The 23,441-nt window shown below is 38.9% G+C and overlaps 2 protein-coding genes across 5 annotated transcripts in view; both read right to left on the minus strand.

Moving 5' to 3' along the window:
- Positions 1–1,088: 1,088 nt before the first annotated feature.
- On the minus strand, positions 1,089–16,390 carry TMEM237 (transmembrane protein 237). Of its 2 annotated transcripts, XM_080600471.1 has the most exons (13): positions 16,346–16,390; positions 13,865–13,896; positions 12,913–12,923; positions 12,319–12,375; positions 10,571–10,684; positions 10,200–10,314; positions 9,357–9,517; positions 8,637–8,760; positions 7,426–7,617; positions 6,381–6,454; positions 5,756–5,849; positions 5,395–5,516; positions 1,089–3,512 (listed from the first exon to the last, which is right to left on the minus strand). In XM_080600471.1, exons 1-13 carry the CDS (start codon positions 16,373–16,375, stop codon positions 3,445–3,447), a joined length of 1,194 nt encoding a protein of 397 aa, XP_080456597.1. In that variant the 5' UTR covers positions 16,376–16,390; the 3' UTR covers positions 1,089–3,444. The 2 variants fall into 2 exon arrangements, with proteins under 2 accessions (XP_080456597.1, XP_080456598.1); XM_080600472.1 differs by lacking the exons at positions 12,913–12,923; positions 16,346–16,390 and adding an exon at positions 14,713–16,074.
- An 880-nt stretch (positions 16,391–17,270) lies between these two features.
- Positions 17,271–23,441, minus strand: part of MPP4 (MAGUK p55 scaffold protein 4) — a 28,716-nt gene continuing 22,545 nt past the window's right edge. Inside the window, exons 15-20 of one of the 3 annotated variants that reach the window (XM_080600427.1) lie at positions 22,389–22,469; positions 21,363–21,456; positions 20,431–20,539; positions 19,436–19,504; positions 18,631–18,765; positions 17,271–17,798 (exon numbers count right to left, since the gene is read on the minus strand). In XM_080600427.1, the coding sequence (XP_080456553.1) occupies positions 17,607–17,798; positions 18,631–18,765; positions 19,436–19,504; positions 20,431–20,539; positions 21,363–21,456; positions 22,389–22,469 (680 nt within the window). In that variant the 3' untranslated portion in view covers positions 17,271–17,606. The other 2 variants (XR_013953789.1, XM_080600428.1) reach the window with 2 other exon arrangements.

A 23,441-nucleotide genomic window follows, 5' to 3' on the forward strand; every position in this document is an offset into this window, starting at 1 on the left:
GGGAGCCTGTCAGGCTGCCCTGAGCTCCAACCCCAGAGCTGACCCCAACCCCCGAGCTGAAGTACGAAGCATATTATGAAAAAATTATTTGATGCAACAGTGCAGGAGAAATTTAAGGAGTTAGTTAGTAAAGAAATCACTGAAAAATTGAGGTAATAACTACGTAGCAGAATAGCATTTAGTAATTAAAATAATTAATCCTACCCCGATATGTGTGATAGGATGGAGGCATGAATGCTAAGTTTAAACAGGTCCCTGTAGAAATCATCATTCCCAAATGTAATCAATCGGTTATACTCGCGGCTCGTCGAGGCGGCTCCTCCCCTGCCGTGGCACCGCCCGCACCTCGGAGGCCGACGGGCAGCCTTCTGGCTCGGCCCCTTCCTGCCCGCTGATGAGGGGCTCCAGTGATGGCTGCCCGGGGCAGGAAGGACAAGACGGAGAGCGCCGGGGAGCCGCAGGCAGCCCCGCCACCTCCCTCTGGCAGAGCCCAAAATGGCGGCCCCGCCGCCACAGCCGTTAGGCGCTGGCGGGACGCCCCCTGCCGTTACCCTCCCGGCGTTCACCTCAGCGGTACCCAGCAGCCGCGGGGGGGCTGCTTCTACTGTTCAAACTAACGCCACCTGGCTTCAAGTTGAGAAAGCAACACGTAAAGGAACAAGCAACGGGAACTTAACCGAATTTTAAATTCCAATGCGTTCTTGGACCAAAATTTCAAATTTCAGATTTACATTTAAAAGCCATTTGAGAAGCAAAGGCCTCGGCTCGAGGGGCCGGCTCCCGCCTCTTGCTAAGCAGGAGCTGGGCGGTTAAAGGCCCCACTTCGTTCTCCCCGCTTTAGGCTACACCAGCCCTAGTAGCTGATTAAATTCACATTTCAGAAACTAACCCATCAGTCAACCTACTTGCTAGTTCTCAGGATTTCACAGCACCGCTTCTGATCGTGCAAAAGACCAGTGCAACAGCAGGAATCTAGCTGGTGGAGAGAAAAGGAAACCATTATTTACATCATCACCACCACAATTAAAGAAAAAAACATTTTCCCCTATCATATCTTCAGAGCTTTAATACAATATATAATGTAGCATTGAGGAAAAAATACTGATTTATTTTAAACAAACTAATCATTTGGAAACAGTACACAGTAGTACAATAATTTCTAACAGGAGTTTAGATCAGTTCTTTACTTGTTTCAGATACTTAAAAACAAGAAATTGGCACTAACATTTCTTCAATTTTTTCAACACAAAAATACCCCATTAGAAACAATGGTATGGAAATGCACAGAAGCATTTCAATTAAGGCTCCTACAGTGCATGTTCTGTAATTAAACACATATTCTGTAAACTTTAAAATGTTCTAAAATTTTCCAACTAACTACAACAACAAAAAAGCACTGTTAAAACTCAAAACTCCATTGTGAGGCTTAATGAAATGAAAAGTACCTTGAAAAATAGGTGATTAATCTCCAAATCATTTACTTAAGTGTGATTTTAAATGGCAAACCTCAAACCTCATTCATTCATCTATGTTTATACTCAGGCCTTCCAAAAAATATAAACTGGAAAGGCAAGCCTGGTTTGAAATATTGATCTCATTAAGTTAAATAATTTAATCCCTGCTCAACCATCTACACAAACTATTTCACAATGAGAACAAATCTGGCTCCCGGCTAACGTTGCTTTGTTCAAGGGATACTTAGGAGGCCAATTCCTTACAATAATTTCAGAAATTAAATCAAGCAGTGATGTTATTCATTTTCTTTCCTACACTGATTTGATCCCTTAACACTGTTGTGTCTAATCTACACACTTTATGGGAAAAACACACTTTATGGGAAAAACACACTTTTTATCATGCCAAGATGACAAACATCAATCAGCACAGACATTAACAACAAAGCCATTATTAATCTAATCTTCAGGAGCTCAGTAATTCCACCACATTTGAAGAAATTGTGATGTGCATTTCCCACTGTGGTGGAAACCTACGTGGGAACACTAAGTAGCGCCTCATCCCCTATCTCCTACAGCCAAATCACAAGAACTTCCAGTATTACAGTGGCAGGGAGCAGCACCTATCTCTCCATTTTAATGTACAATGCAGTGCCAGCTATAATTTAGCTCTAGAGTTTTGCGAAAATACTTAAGAACTGTGACAACTGACAAAAAATTTTAACGTCTCCTTCCCACAACAAAGCGAATGCCCTAGAATACAGCCAACGGGTATAAAAAAATCTCAGACACACACATTAAATAAAATAATGCAAAACTCAACACATTAAATAAAATATTAGTACTATTATAAAATACTAGTTTTGTGTGACATTTTCTCAGGAAATAGATTTCAAACTAGCTCTTGCCTATGTCTACTATGGAGACTGTTTCATCCTACAAGACATCTGTATTTATTCACATCTACAATGCTTTCATTTTGCCACTTTAATACCGAAGAAAAAGAACACTGGCTGTCATCATCAAAAACCACCAACTGCCACTATTACCACTATATTGCTATGCAGAACATTGGTTGCTGGAGGGTTTTTGCCTTGCTTTAATAACATCACCTAGTAATTTTAGTTTAGGAGAAGTTTCCAATTTCATCCTAACACAAAACAACAAAAATCCTTTGGGGAGAAATCATTTTCCAGCAAAACAGGTAGAAGTAGTAACATTTTTAACATCTGTGAAATTCAAGTTTCTTTAGAAAGACCTATGAATAACACTATTGCTCGTACCATACAAGATAAGGAGAAATCAGTTTAGTAATTGTTATGCATCCTGACTATCAAGACATCACAGGACACACATCTTGTTGGCAAACCAAAACCACCCTCCTGTATCTAAGTATTCATTAGCTGACTGAAATGCTGTGAAATTAAAAACTTTTGTTTCCTTTACCTACATCAACTTGAAATAACTTGTTATTATCAGGATCTCTGTCAAGAGAACTAAATGAAGAAGAGGAAGAATAAATTGTTTTCTTTTAAGGAAATAGCAAAATCCCTGACAATCCAATCCCCTAGGTCTAGAAAATACTTTTTATGACAATTAAAACCAAGTATTATTTTACTATGCTTGTTAACTCTTAGCTTTTTTTTTTTTTTAACCCCAACTGCTATCAGAATGAGTCAAAAAAAATATCTGTCAAAAAAGCACTAAATAGTGGATCTTCTGTTTCCATCTATTTCCTTTGGCTGTCTAGGTAGCAACATTTACTAAAGCACCTGTACTTTATGTACTGATCTACTTTATAAAACAAAAAGCAGAAGTATAAAAGTTTTCAGTCACATTTGGATATTTAAAAAGTAGCATACATAAAAGATCCATCAAATATACAGTACAAAAATACATTTTTTGCTTTATGAAAGTTATAATACATGGTTACAATACAGCAGGTGTTGAGCCATCAGTTAAGTTACAGCTACAAGGTGCGTGTTCCACACTATGGCTGGACTCTGGGTATGATATCTCCCTGGGGAAATTCCTCGATTTCAGCATGAAACATCAGTTCTAAAAGAGAGAAAAGAATTTGCTTTTCTTGAAAAAGTTTTACCTGGATATAATTTCATTATTCCACAGAATTTCTCTGGAATTTCCTAAAACTTCATGCTTTTCTTCCCAGTCATAATATTAGCAACTCAGTAATGGGAAGACCCACCACTGTCTTTAGAAAACTATTCTTGCTCCCCCTAATTAACAGAATTAGTGATGACATTAGCAGCTGATCATAGGAAATATCATCCTGCATTCAGCCTGGACACATAAATTGGTATCTGAAAGTAGACTGAGGGATTTTTGAAGTTCAGAGAGTGTCAGAACTAGGAAGGAAGATCTCCGTTTAGAGCCCGTTCATTTATGGATGTAAACGCCCTATGGATCCCAACATAAGTTAGCAACACTAGAACACAGGACAGAAAGAATCATAAATGCTATTGCTCACAGCTAGTTGTCACCAAGGTAGTTCAGGCACGGGAAACTGCTTAAGGTCAGCAGTGAGGAACTGTGGAGAAATTCAGCTAGTCATGCTAAGCAGCTGATGGGGTAGTCCTTGTGGAGTTCTGTGCTGCTGAGGGCAGTTTTCTCTTCTCTGGGTTCCTTTACATGTGTACTGCGCCCTCAGCATGGGTGTCCCTTCTGGCTTGCTAACAGCACATTCAGCATATAGACCAGGCTGTGTTTGCCAACAAGTTGTCAACATGGTAAGATCACACAAAAATCTGCACGTGCAACAGTGCAGTTTTATCCACTCAAGTGTGAGATTCACAGACTTCTTTTTGCTATGCCATCCTTAGTAGATTAACATTTTTCTACTATTTCTGACAGGAAAAAATCCTAACAGAGTTTTGCTCTTGAAATTTCTGAAGCAGATTTTCTAATCTTTGTTGGCACCTGTAAATATCTGAAATCTCATTAAAAACTGGACTAAATCTTGCCATTGCCATTCTTGAATATGCCTATATTATTTTTAAATGGCTTAAAATACAATTTAGACATCTATTAAAAATTTCATGTCCAATGATTGTAAAGGCTGCCAACCAGGACTGTTTAAAAAAAAAAAGTCATTGAGTTATTAAAAATAAGGAGAGTAACTGGTGCCAACTGAAATAAAGAATTGGTAAATTAAAATTCTAAAGTAATCTGAAGAAGCACGTTTAATCTTCTTTGGCCTCCCAAACACAAATCTGTGCTTCAACTCGTGATGCTCTTTGGTATGAGTTAACTTACAGCTAATACTTACAATTTGTGTGTACAGCACAGACTGAAGTCACAGGCTGCATGCATTTGATAGGAAAGCTTAGTAATGATACACCTTTTGGATCCAAGCTCCAACAACAAAAGGAAGAAGGCTCAACATGTAGCAAAGTTGCTTCTAAGAAAGGGGATGACCTGTTTGCCCCCTCCTCCAACCATGACCACAAGTACTCCTCATTTGATGCCCTGTTCTGCAAGCTCAAATTTTACTTTTCAAAGCTTGGGAGTTCCCAAAACTACTGCATTGTTCTGTTGAAAATAATACACAGGTGAACTCGAAATGCACTCAGCATTTGCAAAAGGAGCATTAGTAACATTGGGGAATTTTCTAAAACAGAAGCAGAATAGATACATTTTAAACATTCGTTTTGTTGTTAAAATTAGTTTTCTAAGAAGAAAAGACAAATATTCTCAAGTTTCAAAAATCAGCCAGGAGAAACAAGGCTTTTCTTTCCTTTTTAATAACTGCTTCTTCTTTAGAAGATCACACACAGACATCAGCAGCCTAAGATGCACTTAGTTTTAAATGTTGCTAGTTCCTCAGTCACAACATTTCTCAGGACTAGTCCTGAACGCCCAATGCAGAGCACAGCCAATAAAAGCCCTAACAAACAACATTTAGCCTATTAGTATTTCCTACCTTCACTATGGTCTAGCTCTGGTCGGTAAGACAAGAAGATCCAACTTGCCCCAACTAGAATAGACACTACCAGATTCACCACAATCCATGGCTGAAGAATTTCTTCCTCTGTACCTGCCATCCTGAGAAAAGTACATCAACCAATTAGTCAGGTTACACACCGGTACATAGGTGTTACAATAATAATTTCAGCAGAGTATCATAAAAAACAACTTGCTAAGCCAGGTGTAAAAACACAGCTACTACTACCATCCTGATGGGTTTTCATTACAAAAGCCTGTTAAGGAAAGTGGATTCCAAAGACAGCAACTCAGCTAAGAAACCCCATTAGCTCACAGAAGTAATTTATTACGTTTCCTACCAGATGCTGCCATTTTCCGAAGGTGGTGTGTAGAGGTTAATTCTGTCACATGTCATCTGCTGACTTAAGGATAAGATAAGAGCAGTGAAGTACACTGGAAGAAATGGAATTGGTAATGTCAGATATAAAGCAAAATAAAACAAAAAAATGCTGTCTTATCATGACATGATAATTATCACTACATTTTCTTTCCTTTCACTCCACTGCTTCCAAATGAATACTGCCTCCTTTACATGATACTGCCTCCTTTAACTCATTCTCTCTTCTTCATCATTCTCCCCAAATCTGGGAATTTTGACCCATTAAAGTCTGGTTTCTGCACTTTTGCAATCTATCAGCTACATCAAAGGTGTCATCTTGTGATTTTGTTTTTTTGCTACATTTGTGTTCTGTATTCAAAAGTGGGAAAAGAACCATCTCAGTAACAGTCCCACTAATGCTATTGCAAATGCTTTAAAAATATGCAGTGTTCACAGCCCTTGAATGCTATTTTCAACTATGTAGCAAGTCACTTACTCTAAAGCAAAAAATAACCATGGAGGAAAAAATCAATGAAAATAGAATGTAGGATTTCTCCAGTTACCTTCTCTTCTGAGCAACTTCCTATCCACTTCAGGATACTTACAGAATGAAGCTATTGCTGCTGGGTCTAGGGTAAGAAAACCCCTCAGCGCAACTGATGCTTTCGCCAAATCAATCCTGATTACAAAAAAAAAAAAAATTCATTAACACAGCCCAATAGGATAATAATAGATAATAATATTGTTCCTCTAACAGTATTCTATTGTTCTTTTAATTTTTTTTGAGATACCTTTTTCTGTCTCTTTTACCATGTCTTAATACACAACTATATTGCACACACATGCAATGATCCTTACTATGCCAACCCAAGAAAGTTTGAAACTAAGGAGGATGTTTCATGAGTTTTGTAGCTTTCTCACTGCAGTAATTTCTGGAACAGGGAGAATCTGGAGAGATCTGCGCTCTCTCTAATCCTTGCATTCATTTCAGTGTCCCCACAACAAACTCAGTTACGCTAATGTAACTGCTTGCAAAGCTTACACTGATACAGGATCAAATAGGAATAACTCAGGCCTCCTCCCTGCCACGACTCATTGAAAAAAAAGACATTTTTTTCCATAAAACAGACTCCTCCCCTGGCTTACCATGCTGCCCTGGAAACAACCTGTCATTAAAAGAAACACCTATGAAACTACTCTGTTTATGGTCTCTTTGTTCATCTTTCTGTTCATTTCCACTCTTGAGCCATAAGGCTCAAGAAACCCCAGCTGAGCTGGGAAAACTGTTTATAATGCTATGTTGCAAACCTAGCTGGGGAATAGATTCACATGAAAAGTAACCTGACAGAAACAGTAGTTGTTCTCCACCCCTCTGCCTCACAAAAACCACCAGCTCTCCTATTTGGTTCTCCTCCTGATTACAAAGACAGCACAAGCACATTGATACAAGTCAGCAGGTAATGGACAGAAATCAGTAACATAAGACTGAATGCAAAAGCACACCTTTTAACTATACAGCCATCCACGTGTAAAATCATTCTCCAAGTGTATCACATTAAATTAACAGCAGATCAAAATATGCCAGACAAAGGAGGAAAGAGCATATTGCATACAAGTTACACATGCCTTTCAAATGCAAACAGATTTTACCTATCAAAGGCTGAGACTGTACTGATAGACAGCAACAAGTAGAACAAACTTTGAGCTGGGTATGCTAGAGTCTTATACTGCTGGAGCAGGTTAGAAACTGTGGAAAGTTGATTTCCTGCCAAAATGTAGATAACAATGATGTTCCATACAGCATACCCAGCAAGAAAGCCGTGGGTAAAGAGTCCGATCACCCTGAATGGACAAAAGAACATTAGAAAAGTTTAATGCCTTGAATTAAAGAACTACAGATGCAAAAACCCTATGAATCCACCCTTTCAACCCTGCTGCCATGACAGCTTGTTTCTGAGTGTTTTTTCTGATCTAGTTTTAAAAATCCTACGTGATGGGACTTTCGCTTCCTCCCTTGACAGACTGCACTGGCACCTGAGCTGTCAACCAAGAAAAAACAGTTTTCACTGATCCTATTGCTAGTTCCCATTTTTACTGCTCCAAGAGTCAAATACTTTCACTCCACACACGCTTCCATTTTACCTGTAGCTACTCAAGACCACTGCCCCTTTCACCTACACAAGACTTCTTAATCAGTCCTTGAAAGAGAGTCAGCCTTTTCAGAATTTCCTCAAGCTGTCATTACCCTCCTTGCTAACAAAAAGCTGAGAAGCAAGCACAGGTTTCCAAGTAGAAGACACCAGAGATATGAAAATGGATGTCATCTTCCCATTCTGTATCACAACACAACCACTTGTATAAAAATTCATTTTTTGCTACTGTGTGCAAACTTATGCCCAGTCCAGTTCCACTCCTCCCTCTTTTTCACCAACCAAGATTTTTCATTGGGAACCATCTCAATGCATCTATTTTCATTCTGGTCATATTGTAGCTGATGGGTGAATCTCATTTCACAACTTTTTTTTTTTTTGGTAGGTCCCCAGTATTTCTGTTATCATATTAGTCTCTTTCAATTCAGATTTTCTCTGAATCTTTGCAATACAGCTTTCTTAGTTGGCTCCAGCTTGTTATTCTTTTTACATGTTGCATTTCACATGTGACATCTTGACTAGAAACAGGTATTATTGTCAGGAAAAAAAGCTAAAGGACTGAAAAGCCTTATACCAGTTGCATCCCCAACCGCCACCTATCAAAAATATTCAAAATAAATAAAGATATATCACAATGATGTGAAACAGGAGCTAACTTCTTAAGAAGGAAAAAAAATACTGCTTATTTATATCAAAATGTTAATCTATCACCTGAAACTTCGGTGCACTGAGAGGGCGACATCTCTAGTGGTCCACGAAGCTTTCACATCCATAAGTACATTGATATTTTCAGTGGTTTTAATCAATTCTGCACGGTCAGCTGCTTGAAAACGCCCTAGATGGATGAGGAAATTAATTTTAGAGACTACTGTTACCTTCACCCATCATTTCTATACTAATGCTTGAACTTCCTCCTGTGAAAAAGTATCAAAATTTCCATCAGATTTCTTCTCCCCACTTCCTAGTCTCTGTCAGCTTACATTCGTATCAGTATGCCTTTGTCAGTGTGATATACCCTGATAGATCAGGTTATGGATTTACAAATGCGCAGCACACCTTGTGTAATTACTTAGCGTTCCCTGCTACAAAACAAACAAACAAAATCTTCTAGTTGATTTTTTGAAATACAGTAAATACTTTCTCCTCAATATACTGTGACAGTATTAAGTTAAATAAGCTCAGTTCTGTACTATCAAACAGCCTTTTTCTTCCACAGAATTCAAAAATTCAACTAAACATGCCAGCAGAACAACACTAACATTCACTGTTGAATAATTATAATGTGTATTTACTTACAAAGATTTTTTTTTTCCTGGAAAACTTAGTTTTTAAATTCCTCCCACTAGTGCAATACTTGGATTTTCAATACAATTATATATTTTTTAATTGCAAGAATTTCCTTAAATTACTTAAATCACATGATACACTTACGATTTTTTTCAACAAACACCTTGCTAACAGGCTGGCTAATTCCAGTGGGAGCAGCAAACACAGGCTGCTGATCTGGGCTCTTTCTGTGCTCATCTTCAATGATGTCTTCCTCCTCCACCTCCAGTTCATTGGAACAGTGCATTTCTGCTGGCCGAGGTTTCCTATTATCACAGGACATACAAAGGAGCAGAAAAAGAACAAGAAGTAAAATTTAAATGCTGAAGACTTCTATGAACATTTAACATGCCTAACTTGACTGACAAGAACAGATTAAAAGGACTAAAATTATCATGGAGTTAGCTAACTAAAACCATAAAGCTAATCCTTAATTTTTGGGGTTTTCTTTCGATTTAGATACCTTCTTGTGTCAAAACACTAAGGTGGGAAGAAATACCTATCAAGAGATTAACAGTTAAAAAAAATACATACAAACTAAATATAAGGCCAAGAGAATGGATGCTTGTGGTAGAAAGGTGAATAAAATGTTTTAAATTCATAGCTCTTGGAGAAAAGACGGATATGAAAGCAGTCGTTTCTCAGCAAATTAAGAGAAAAATTGGAAATATGAAAGTATGCAGTTATACATTCTAATTTTTCAGGTATGTGACTGAAACATTAGGCTTGAGCTAATGCATTCTGAACTGTACTGCACCCAGGCATGCACAAATCAAACAAGTGAAGGAAGTTAGATCCTAGCCCTGGAAGGGACTGCATGAATACAATTTATTTTACAAGCTGAATGGTATCATGGACATTTTTGTAATGTGACACAGTAAAATGTTAATCAGCCATTTTCACTATCGCAGTTGTATCAAATCATAAGCTATACTAGTTTCATCTCACTTTGTTCTTTTTCTCTGTTTGCGGATCACTGTTTCTTCAGCTTCAGGAATATCCATGCCATTTCCATTCTGAAATAAGGACGCAACATTCTGCTGGGTAAAAGAGGTCTCAGAATCTGAAGATTTAAAATAAGACACATGACAATTTTATAGCTTTCATAGAACTGGAAATACATTCACTTAAATGCATAAATAGTTATTATATAAAACACAGAATCTAAAAACAGAAACTGAAACTCTAAGCTACCATTCACTCAGATTACCTCCAACTGTTACAAGAGCATCTGATTTGAAATGTTTTACACCAAAATGCAAATTGGCCAATCATATTTCTGTCACTGATTTTTTTCAGTCTACGGTTGTTTCTCATACCAGGAGGCACTTTCTTCTTTTTGCGTTTCCTCTGAGGAGGGACATCATGAGGTTCAGGAGTTAGGGGCTCACTGCTTTCAGACTGACGACGAACAGTTGCTTGGACAATGCCATCTGAAAAGCATAAGAAAAGCTCCAGCAACCTGAATTTAGAGACACTGAGAACACATAATAAAAGTTGCTATTTGCTATATTGTGCAGAATATCTATGCTTGCTCAGCTTACAGCTGATGAAAATGTATTGGCCAGTAAATATAAGAGCTGGGAAGCAAATACAGTTATAAGATTATACAAAGTGAAAACACACAACACATTTCATCCTGACAATTTCATGCCGGGAGGAAATGTAAGTATCCAAGAAGTAGCATGATTCAAATTTGGGTATATAACTGAGGACTGACTGAATGGAATCTAACGCTGGAAAGAGCAATTCCTCTATAATCTTCCTTTCTATATGCAAAGATAATACTGAAAAGGACAGAAAAATTAACAGTTTGTTACAAGCTGATTCACTCAGACAGATAAACATTAAGGCAAATTAGTGTAAAAAAGGAAATTCAAATTAATTGCTAAACAAACAGCCCTAGAATACAGGAGGAGCAGGAAAAAAAAGCAATGCTGAAGAATGTTTACTCCAGCCTGAGAGAAGAATTACTATGCTTTGGAGGAACTACATTTCCATGAGAGGTTAACATGAAATTTCATCAAATATTCTAGCAGCAGTAGCATCAATTTGCATCATTTGATGTAGAAAGACAAGCCTTTTTATAGTACTTTCAAGTACTGCAGTTTTTATCAATAACAACTCAATCTACTTGTTTTCACTTCAAGCAACAGGTTTCCCCACCTTTCATAGAGTTTTACTGTGCTAAAATGCAAAATTAACCAGCAAAGTAATGGCCAAAGTAAACTGGCCATAACTCAGCTTACTAAAAAAAAATCACAAAACTTGATCGTTGGGAAGCCCTGCTAGCAACAGCTCTACTTATTGCATGCAAGAGTCTTATAATGAGTCTGCCATTACATACCATTTTAATCAAATAAAGGTTTACTTATCAAACCGTCACATGGTCCCAAGTCAACTGATTTAAAGAAATTCAGTAAATTCTATGAAAACATTTTGCATTATCAAAACAGATCAGACTTGTAATTTTGCTTAAAAGGACATCTTTATTCAGCAGATCCACTTCTTGTAAAAATACAAAGCTCTAGTGTTGGTCATATTTCAGACTTTTAACACTCAGAAGATAATAGAACAGTCAACTTGTAACTTTATTTGGCCTAGGACTTCTTGAGACAATTTGTTAAATGAGTTTCATTTAAATTCATTCAAAAATTCAAGCACTTAACACACTCAACATTGAAAGCAGCTTACAGATGGAAGTGACTAGTGAAGTATCAAAAAATGTTAGAATGGAAAAAATAAGAGGAATAAACATTAAAGCTTTTTTTTTTTTTTTTTCAGTATCAAAATTTGCTCTATTAGCAGTACTGAGAATGGACCTAGGGAAAAAGAGAAGGATTGAAGTTACTTCTGTTAGAATTACAGACTTGTTCTAAAAAGACAGCACTGTAGGCAAAAAAAAATGCGGACGTACAACATAAAATCAATTATTATAAATTAGCTGAGAAGAACACTATTCAAAACCAGCACAAGACTGAAAAACGTGCTTCTGTCAAGAGCTTGTCTACAGCGTAGGTCTCACCCAGGACAATAAATCCAGTTTTCAGTCTTGGCAGGACCTTACCTAATGGAGTCTTTCCTTTGGGCTTTCTTTTTTTGGGACGACTGAGTGGAATTTCATCTGCAGAACATAAAGCATAAGTCTAGCTACACAGCATGAAGAAACCTCCATTTCCCTTTTTTAACAGTCATACTATTGCAAGTTCAGAAAGGTAGTCCTTTTTACAAGTGAAGGCATCCTCTACCTTTTACAGATACGATGACAATTCACCAATTTACACAAGCAGTTAGGGTATAGAAGATAGTAGGAAAACAAGATAGGAAATCTGTCTTAAGTGCGACAGAGGTTAAACATGCATATGCACGTGTTATATGAAAAGCTGAAATATTCTGAATAACGCTCTGAAGAATAAACTTCTTGTTTAGAGCACAGTGACAACATTCCAGTTACCTTGATTCCACGTAGAAATAGAAATCAGTAACGAAAACAGAGTACTAGATAATTCTCACAGTGGTAGTCCAGGTATCCATGCAATCTACATGATTATCAGCCTGAATTTAGGAAAAGCATAAGGACCGATCTTTAAAGAGAGGATGCAGTGACGCCAAAAGGAACTATTGATGTTTACGATTCTCTTTTTTTGCCAGAATAACTCACCCTGGTTTCCACTTCACATTTAAGAAGAAAGGTGTTGAAGAGCAGTGTAAAAGGAACAAAGGTAAGAAGAAAGTTAGTTTTGAATCAATTGCAATTCATGAGATTGACATTCTCACTACTTTTTATTTATTTCCTTATCCTCATCCCTATTTCTTTTTGTGAACAATTGTGTACAACAGGGTTAGGTGTACAAAGCAATCATCAAGACTCAACACTTTGACTGTGCACAGTTTCTCAGTTGGCTAGCTGTAGATCAGATTAGAAGCTGTAATCACCTGGATAATTAAAACTTGTTACTGCTTGGTATGTAACAAACCAACAAAAGAACTTATGAAACATTTGAACACATACATTACTAAAAATACGCTGTCTTTATACATTGTCAAAATATCACGGAATCTCACATACCACACCATAAAAAACTATTTAATTGCCTTTCTTTACACATCACCCATTAGGATGCTGGAAAAAAAATCCCAAATTTCTCCCTATACTACGTAAAAGTGATAGATGCCTATAACCCTGTTTGATAATACCTAGTCTGAATTCAAAAGTTCCTATTATGAAGGATTTGTGATTTAAATAAACTACAGAACATGAAACAAAGCAAAGATCGAGTTAAGGAAGAAGAAATTGAAGGACATCAGTAACACTGAAGTAGATGTAAATAAAACTGAAGCTGCTATTTGTCAAAATCTCTTTAAAGAGTTTACCTCTCTGAATATTAAAAATGAGATAATAGAGTAAATTTTCTCAGCCTCTGTAAAACTTTAAAATGCTTTGTATTCCTTGTAAGGGATTCTGGAACAACAAAGTAGCAAGAAAAGCAAGCATTTTTAAAGCCATTATGGCTACGCAGATACTTGTTAAACTCATTTTTCTCCATTTCATTACCTTTAAAAACATAGCAGTACAGAACCATGACCAATTCCATAGAATGACCTGATCTTACCTTGGCACTGGAGGGAGGGCACGCGGGGGGCACTGAAAGATAAAGAGACAAAAGTCAGCTTCTGTCAGTGTGAAACCACCTCTTTTCTGAGCGCCTGTTAAACCACTTCACAGAAAACAGCTCCTTCCAGATACGGTCTGAACATACTAAATGTGTTTTGCTCCCTATGCTTCTGAAACCAGATTCTAAGCACCTCATACATAATCGGGTACAGACATACATAAATAGTGAGAAACTCCTGGTGGACATGTTTCATAGATGTGTACAGCATAACACAGGAAAAACATGTTCTTACCACAGTTCTGATGGGCACTGCACTGGGGACATTCACCTAAAAGCTATGTGTAAGGTGCAGCTTGCATTTCAACCTCACTCCAACAATTTTCATTGTGCATAGAAGGCATTGTGTTCGCCGGTACAGCTTGTCAGTCATTCTACTTAAATAACAAAATACTGCAATAACTTATATAATTGATATACTTGCACAGTGTATACCACGAGCAGCGTATTTTCTATTAATGAAGTTGTAAATTCAGAACAGGACAATACTCAATTATAAGAAAAAAATATAAAATAATCTTATTTATAGAAATTACTTATGACCTTTGCAAATATTTACCAAGAGGTTAAACATAACTAAAAACAAGTATATCCTGTTAACAATCTAGAACTCTTATGCTGGATGATTTCCTCACCTAGGAAAAGGAAGGTACTTTCAGATTTTGCATTATATAATTATATTTAAGAGGTACACAGGAAGAAGTACTTCCCATGTTCCAAAAATTCAGTTGATACCAGAAATAAAAAAGACTGTACAACTGGCAAGACTCAAGGATCCAGAAACTTACCACTTGTTTTTTTCCCATATCATCTGAAACTCTTCCCTGCAAGAGGCACTGTGAACAGTTCTCTACTCCTGACGCTGCTCACGCTGAACCTCTGCTAATTCTGAACTAAAAATAAGCTTCTAGAAGCCAGGATTAGCTGGATGTGAACCTTCCTGCCTCCGGGCTAGGGTCCAGTACTACTCCTGTTTGAAATGACTGCAGTTTGCACTGGGAGTTCTCCATTGCAGCAAGAGGATGTCCTAAAATGTCCTAAATGGTGCCTGTACTGAATGCCACAATTCCGTATGCTGGTGAAGGTTCAAGTGAGCAAGTGCTGCTAGGTTTGCTTACCTTACACAAACGAAACACCTTGCATAAGGAATCACTTGCAGGATTAAGTCTCCAGTCTCTAACCTGGATTTTGGCCATGCTGAAGATTGACAGCAAGTGCTACTCACACAGGTAGGCAGCAGCACACCCTGACCAGCATCCAGCAGTGGCCAGCACTGTTCTCACCATACAGGCACACAATAAGGGAGAAAAAACATTGATAACATTTAAGCTCAGAGCTCATTGCTTTTACTGATTCCTAGTTTTTTGTGGTAGTGATTATGAATTCTTTAGAATATTTGATATTTTCAAAAAGTAAAGTCCGACAGCTTTTATGCAGCATTCACTGCCTGTGCAGTAGTGTATCTCTACTCGGTTACCTTCTGCAAAACAACTGAAAATGAATTTCTGTATCATTTATTTCTGACAACAAAGGAAATCACATGCAAGCAGCTACCGGCTAATACTCATCTGTCCCACCTGTATGAAAGTCCCCAACTCTGCCACACAAATAAGAGATTTCCTTGAAGTTTCCAGTTTCTCAGAATCCGAAGGAACTCACTGCAAACCCCACAGAAAAGGTGAGTTTGGGTGCAGGTTTCCGGGGATGTTTTGTTACTGACAGGAGCTGCTGACCAGCCTGCCACAAAGCACACGCTCGCTGCCTCACTGCAGTCCTGGGTTTGCTGGAGCCACAGGCAGGTGGCAACAAGCCTGGGAACTCTCACTCAGGAAAAAAAAAAAATCTACACAGCTCCCCAGGTGGTCTGTTCAGAGATGCACAGCAAAAAACACCTTTACTTTCAAGTTCGCCTCACATAAAACGGCACCAAGCAGACGCATTTACTCTGCGAGTGTGGTGAGGGGAGCTGCTCTCCTCAGGGGTACCAAGGGGGCAATCCTTCAAACTCGAAGGTTTAAGAACACCTAACCGCTCTTTACGGGTTTAAAGCTTTTTGCGCACCTTTCTTTGCCAACGTGTACGAAGGAGAACACGAAAACAACAAGGAAGCCCTTGCTCGCCCTCAGCGAAGGCGAGGTGCATGGGGGGGACGGGGGACAGCGGCACAGCGGGGACGCCGCACCGCACCTCCCGCCTCTGCGTCCCGGCGGGCACCGCTGCCGCCCGCGGCCGGCCCCTACCCAGCCGCCGCCGGCCCCTACCCAGCCGCCGCCGGTGCGAGCCCCCGGCCCCGCAGCACTGCGGACTCATGCGGACGAGGAGGGCGAGGCCCCGGCCCCCAGCCGCCCTCCCAGGCAGTCGCGGCAGCCCCGCCGCGGGCAGAGCCGCCCCGCGCCCGGCCCAGCCCCACGGCGCCCTCACCCGGTCGGGGCCCGCCTGTGGCGCCGCCATGGCCGTGAGCGCCGCCGCCGCCGGTCTCCCGGGCGCCGCGGGGAGGAGCCGGAGCTCGCTTCCGCCACGCCTCGGCCCGCCCGTGCCGCGGAGCCGGGCGCTCCTCGCTTCCCAGGATGGGCGGGGGGAGCCTGCGGCACAGCAGGGAAAACACGGGGGCGAGCTGCCCTCACCGCGGGGCCACTGACACCCTTTGCGAAATGAAGTTAAAGGGGGAAAAAAACCACCCCAGGGAATAAACGCCACAAGCGCAGCGTTAGGGACAGCTGCCTCGCCGTTGCTGAGCGGCAGAGCTGGCACCAGTCTTTCCCTCTCTGCCTGTACTTACCCCACAGCCTTGGGATGGGGGGGCTCTGTTCTGCTCTTTCCACGTTTGCTTCTAACCAAGGACTGCTAGGTCTGACTTTACAACATGCAGACATGCTGATAGCTGCAAGAGGTGGTTGGGAGTAGGCTTGCTACGTGAATAGTGTCTCTCTAGCCTGTGAAACTTGCTCGTGTGGATTTTCTGCAACATGAGCTGGGCCCCCCTTCAGAGGGCAATATACCTGTAATGCGAGATGAAGATAATAAGAAACTTGTTTGCCATAAGCACTGCACCCTTTGATGAAGGGACGGTGCTGCTTTAGATTAAAGCAAAAGGAAAAAGGGGCTCCAGAGTCTGTGTCCCTCTTTAACAAATCGAGATTGTGGCAGTTTTTACTCACTTGAGCTGATGGGACAGAAGAAATGCTGCACGTACTGTGAGGATAACTGTTTTCTACAGCCATTTTTCTTGTGGCTGAGACCATGACCCTCCTGTCTTAAAAAGTAAATATGACAAGTAGCAAACATACCTTTATAAATAATACTCTTTGCTCAAAAAATATATTCTGGACCAAATAAATAAGACTTCCAGCATGTACAAGTATGACAACAGCAGGGTGACTAATAAAAAGGAAGCAGGGAACTGATTTTTTGATTTTTCTGTAGTTTTGAATGAGTAAATTATATGAATACAGGCAACAAAATATATTTTCCTTTATTCTTGTAATTGAGAGTTTGCAACATTTCCTTTTTTGTACAAAAATGGACGCAACTATAACACACTATGATTATATCTCCTGTAGCAGCTTCTTTCCTAATCCTCTTCCCAATCCCTTGCATACAAATTCTGACAATCCTGACATTAGGATTATTCGTGAAGCAAAACATAAGCTATAATCTTTTTGAAGCTGCCTGCCACTCAGAATTATGGCTGAGTATCTGAGCATATCCACATTGCAGGGACCCACTGGGGCTCATCCTGTGCACGATGGACTGCAGATAGCAGCTGCGCAGATGCTTCTTGTAAATTGTCATTCACAATCACTTGATCAAAAAACTGACCAAACTGATCTTCCATTTTCTTAGCAGAATCCTCCATCTCCTGTAAATCTTCTTCCTGTGACATACAATAAATGCATAAAGCTCTAGGATCGTGTAGATAAACATATTTGCAAGGCATCTGCAGAACACCTTGGGCCACATAAACAAGAGGCTCCAAGCCTCGGAAACAGTCAATTGCCATATCTTTCCCAATGAATTATCTTGTGTTTCAGCATGTTCCATTTGCTCCCAAAAGCACCATGTTCTCATATTTTATTTCCCCAACTTTCATGTTTCTTCATCATTGCAATTATGATTTTTTTCCATATGCAGTTATACACTTTCTCCAATATTTTAAGATCCTAAACTGGATTATTTTCATGGAAACAGTGGTGACAAATGCACTAGACGCACTGTAAATACAAGCTACATATTTCCTACAAGCAAGATTTGTGTTTTATCTAAAGAACTCACTGTGGAATTGATATCAATACTGCAATACACTACACAGCATTACTATATATACCACACCAATATATTAAATATTTAAAACATGGAAAAAATATCTGATTAAATCACTGAAATGAAGTACATTCCATCTACACAATTCAATGCAAACAGTAAATGTGTTGAGTCAAGTCTTGTTAAAAGTCAGTTAAAACAAAAAATACACCAAATAGTCTCCTTGTTTAAAGGCGTTTGATGCAAATGCCTCAATACCCTACATACAAATTACAACCCCTCTACTTCAAAGAAAATTTAGAGCAAAAGGCAAATAAGATGACAAAAAGAACTTAGATATGATCCTCAAGACACTTTTAAAAAAAAAGATGTTACCTAGCAACATAGTAGAATGCATTATGTTCTAAAGTGTAGTAAATTGTGTCTCTTCCATTTCCAAATCTCACCTTGAATTTCATGTTCACATAATAATCTGTAATGATCCTGGCATTTTTACGAGTTTGCCTCATGCAGCTTATGCTGGATGGCTTGATGAATATAATATATGGCTTCAATTCATGAGTCCGGGCTATTTGGATGCCCTGCAAATTAAGAATAAAAAGAAGTTAAAGTATTTCAAGTGTATTCATCCCAGCTTTATTCCCCCCAAAAGCCAATTGTTTACAATGCACTATTATCTCCAGACCTAGCAGTAATCTTTTCCACGAACACCTACTTGAAAATGACCTCACTAATAATCCCTGGAGCAGACATTATTAAGCAATTATAACATACTGGTCATTTAATTCTGCTTGGTAACCTTATTAGGAGATGCTTTCAATGCCTATGAGTGTCTGGACATTGTCACTAACAAATCAACAACATTAAAGAGGAATCTGACTTTTTTTTTCCCCCTTTAAAATACCAGGTAGCTACCTGTAAGAAAGTACACCTTTACTCCACAGAAGAAGAAAATATCCTGCTTTTGGTAATCTCTGTGCTGTGTAACATTCCCTGATGCTAGCAAGCATTTTGAAACTACTCCACTGCAAGCAGTGGAAGGAACTGAAATAAAGAAAAAAGGTTGGAAAAAAAGAAAAATTGCAGCATGTAAACTTGGCCAACCTGTCAGATTTAAAATACAAGTAGGCAAGTACACAGTAATTCTCCTACCTCCTGGTAGTTACTAAAGAATAGTAACGTGCCATTGCTTCATATCCTTACTAAATCTTGCCCCAAAGTCATACCCTAAAAACTGATAGTGGCACATACGTTCAAGCAACAAGATGATTTCTCTCCCTTCTCCTCCCTCTTGTTTACGGGAACTGCAGCAGAAGAAACCTATGGACAGTTTAAGAGTCAAAATGAAGACTGAAGTGAGGCCTCATCTGCCCCTGTAGCCATGTGGATTTTGAATAATACCCCCACAGGTGATGTAACTTAACTTTTATTTAGAATAACGCAAACTATTGCTAACCTAAGGCTCTGATTAGCTCTGTGTAAGTAGAGGGAAGTCTCTAGAAGCGAGTGAGTTGTGGTCATCTCTTTACATTCCGTTATAAGTGATGCTCAAACCCAGCAGCCTAAACAGCTCCTAAGTACTAAACATAAAAATAACAGATACGTTTAAAGCTGCATCCAGCAAAATCCTACAAGTCTTATGCGCCTTCTCAAACAGTTAACATCTGCAAACTGTGGTCCTTAGATGAATTGTAGTCTACGGAGCAAGCATTCCCTTGAAGTTCTTGTAGAGCTATTTGGTTACATGGACCAGCAGCTTACTCACAGCTGTTAAGGTACTTCCAAAGAGAAAGAAATGCATAATATAATTCCCTATTTTCGCTTGATTAAGTTGTTGCTTTTCCTAAGGGTGTTTGGAGATTGCTAATGGAAGCACAGAGCTCTTAACTAACAGACCTTGGAGAAACAGGAAATACCATGCAAGAGCTTCCACATGAATGAATAATCCTTGCTGTAAGCAAGTATGAAAACTTTTCTGCATCACTCCAAATGATAATGCAGCTGTTGACTTGGAAACAAATAAACAAGAGAATTAGGCAGATCTGTATGTACCTGTTGCTGTAGTATTTTTTCCCCACCACTAAGACCCATGCAAAGAATGATCTACTATTAACGAGCACCATAAGCTAACATGAAATACAAGACAAACCATCTAAGAGTGTTCCAGTAGCTCAAGAGTGTATATAAAATTATTTTTTCCTTCCAGGAGATACCAGTTGTAGATTCCCTACCCCTTTACAACTCACCTGTGGTTCTAAATCTATTACACAGATCTTCCCTTCATCAAGGACTGTTCGCACTGCATCAACACTGGTACCATACAGGTACCCTTTGTATTCCCCATATTCCAGCATCCTGCAACAGCGGCGAGGAAGAAGGAAAATGAAAGAGTGCTTGAGTCTGAAAAAGGTTCTATTTAAGGTTAAAACATTCAGATCTAATCCACTGATCAAGAATGAGTAATGATAAAATGCAAGGAACATTGCTGAACAACCTCCACCCTTGCTCTTGCTTGCTACACTGGGCACAAAATCAGGACTATTACAGCTGATCTGAACATCTCAAAGCATGCATTTTTCTACTTTTTTTGCTATTACAAATGATGCGTTCAGAGGTTGTGATTCTAGTATAAAAGGCTTTACAATGGTACAGTACTAATAACTTCATAAATGGGAAGATCTCAAAGCACTTTGCACAGCTAAAGGACTGTAGCTTCTGGTACTAAGTCGGTCTGTCTTAGTACAGAGACCGTTGAAGCATACAAAGGAGCAGACAGTTCTGAAAGTTTGGCCCTTACAGTTCAGGTGCTTATATGAAGATGTCATGACTGCAAAGGTTCTGCAGTGGAGATGTATGTAAGGAACAGGCCTGAACTCTTCCGTTTTAGAAAGAACTCCAGTTCTAAGAAGGGCTAGACTCCTAACTTACAAATGACATCACATGAGCTCGGTAGTGGAGATCACACTTTTAGAAAGATTCCAAAATTGATTATAGAGGAGCTTATTTGCAACTGCTTGAAGAGTTTGAGACAACGGGCTCAAGTAATTTGACCAAAATTTACACCAAACATACGGCAAGCATACAGAGAGGAGCCCAGACCCAAGCCCTAACTACAAAACCATCTTTCCTTGGAGCATATTATAGTTTAAATAACAAGAGTGTAATTTATCTTCGTTACCTGTGGCTGTACACCATGTTTTCAAAAGTTTCTTTTGATACATAGTGATATTCACGACCATTCATTTCATAACTCTTCTGAACGCGAGTTGTGTCTGAAAGTAGAGATGGGATGGAAATCAATTGCAAGTAAGTTCTTGTAATATTATAAGTGAAAATGTGACAGCCTTCTTGAAGACATATAACAATATTTACATAAATAATAAAATTAGTTGTTTTCATTTTTTAGTCTAGAGTAAAAACATTGTCTGCTACTGGTTGCCCAACAGTAAGTGCTTGAATGGAAGGAGAGTGTTTTAATCTGAATATCAGCGGCTCAAACCAATCAAGAACTGCTTTTGAACTGGTACGCACAATTGCTTTTCCTCTTGAAGTAAAGCTAACTCAAGTTCGTCCTGAAACATTCTGCCAGCCTTCCCACATTTACAGTTTACTCATTTTTTAGATCCTAAGCATAATAGAATTCCTAAATTCTCCATGAGATTCAGATTCATATATTGCATGATTGGTTTTCCAAATGAAGAACAAAATAACCGCAAGTAGAGACCGTTTCTATGATTATATCAGAAAATAAGCTGTGTCTAAGTCTCATTCAAGACCAGAATGCTAATAAGGAAAGCTGCAGAGCCTATTAAGCACCAACTTCAGATGCCTTCATTCTCATATCCGATCACTTGAATACTATGAACTTACATAATTCATAGCCTAAGAAATATTCTTATTTTTTAATCTAGAAAAAGCTCATGTCATGATTAAACAGAACCACACAGATTTACTGCTGTGTAAAGTTCTAATGGTTTCAGGAGCTGAAACTTGAAAGTATCTTTGGATGATTTGCCAAAATGAAGAGAAAGGTAGTATTTTAAACTACTTAAACCCTTATAAAACCAAGCAACTCTGGCTTGCAGTAAAAACCAACCATGTAGCAAAGAGCGTATGAATACCCAACCACAAGAGATAGGTACCTGACATTTCCTAATCACCACTTTTGGAAGGGGATGGGGGGAAGAGGAAGAATGCTACATACGAGGTACAGCACTTTGAAACTCTCGTGGGTTACTTGAGATAAGCCTTCGCCGTAGCTCATTCACACCCACTCCTGCAGGACCTGAATAGTTGAAAAAACAATTAATATTACTGACAGAGGCAACTTTGGCATGCACAACTCCCATTTTCCAACACTTTGCCCATACAAGTGAATTGGTAAATAAGATAAACTCATGGTTTTAGTAAACAATGACCTACCACCAGAATAGAAATCAGATAGCTACTTCCGTTGCTGGATTCCTTCACAAGTAATCACTCCACAGTTTAATCCTGTGGACTTAAAGTTCCTGAAAAACGTACCAGAAGTGACTGAACCATCTTGATGGATCATGGCACAAATCAGTTCCCAGCAATAGTTACTACTCCCATGAGGCAACTCAGCAGTACCATTTTAAAGTAAAATATTACCAAAACTTCTAGACTTAGAAAGGACAAGCAATTTGCCTTTACTAAATCTGCTTCGTTAGAACACAGAACAATGCAGAAACACAGATTCCTTTCAGTCACTATGATTAAAGACTACTTAAGAGACTGTAGTCTGTTTAATACAATATTTACTATAGCAAACACTATTAAAGGCTTTGTTTTCTAAGCTTTCCCTTCCACCCATGACTGAGATTTTTCCAGTCAAGACTTTTCTAGTATTCTTCTTTGTACTGCCATATTCATGTATTTTAAATTCTGGTTGTGGAAATGCCTCCACATTTTCCTAGTGAATTACACGTTTTCTCATCACTTTTTTTTTTGTATCAGTCCCAACTGAATATAAAACTAAACCACTTCTCTAATAAAATGCATTTTTAACAAGAATTCATGACTGCATGACTACTTTTAAAGACTTCTTTTTAAAAAAAGAAAAAAACATTCCCTGTTTCAAGGAAACATGATGCATATATTAGACTTTAAAATCAACAGCGAGGTCAAGTTACAATCATTCTTGAAATGTTGCTTTCAGAGCTACCTACACACTAGCCACTACCTGTTGCAATCAGCAGCAGGAAATCTCAATGGATTCAGACCAAGACTGTTTCCT

The sequence above is a fragment of the Anser brachyrhynchus genome (genome assembly GCF_964034855.1).
Source record: "Anser brachyrhynchus genome assembly, chromosome: 7".
NCBI classification, from domain to species: Eukaryota; Metazoa; Chordata; class Aves; order Anseriformes; family Anatidae; genus Anser; species Anser brachyrhynchus.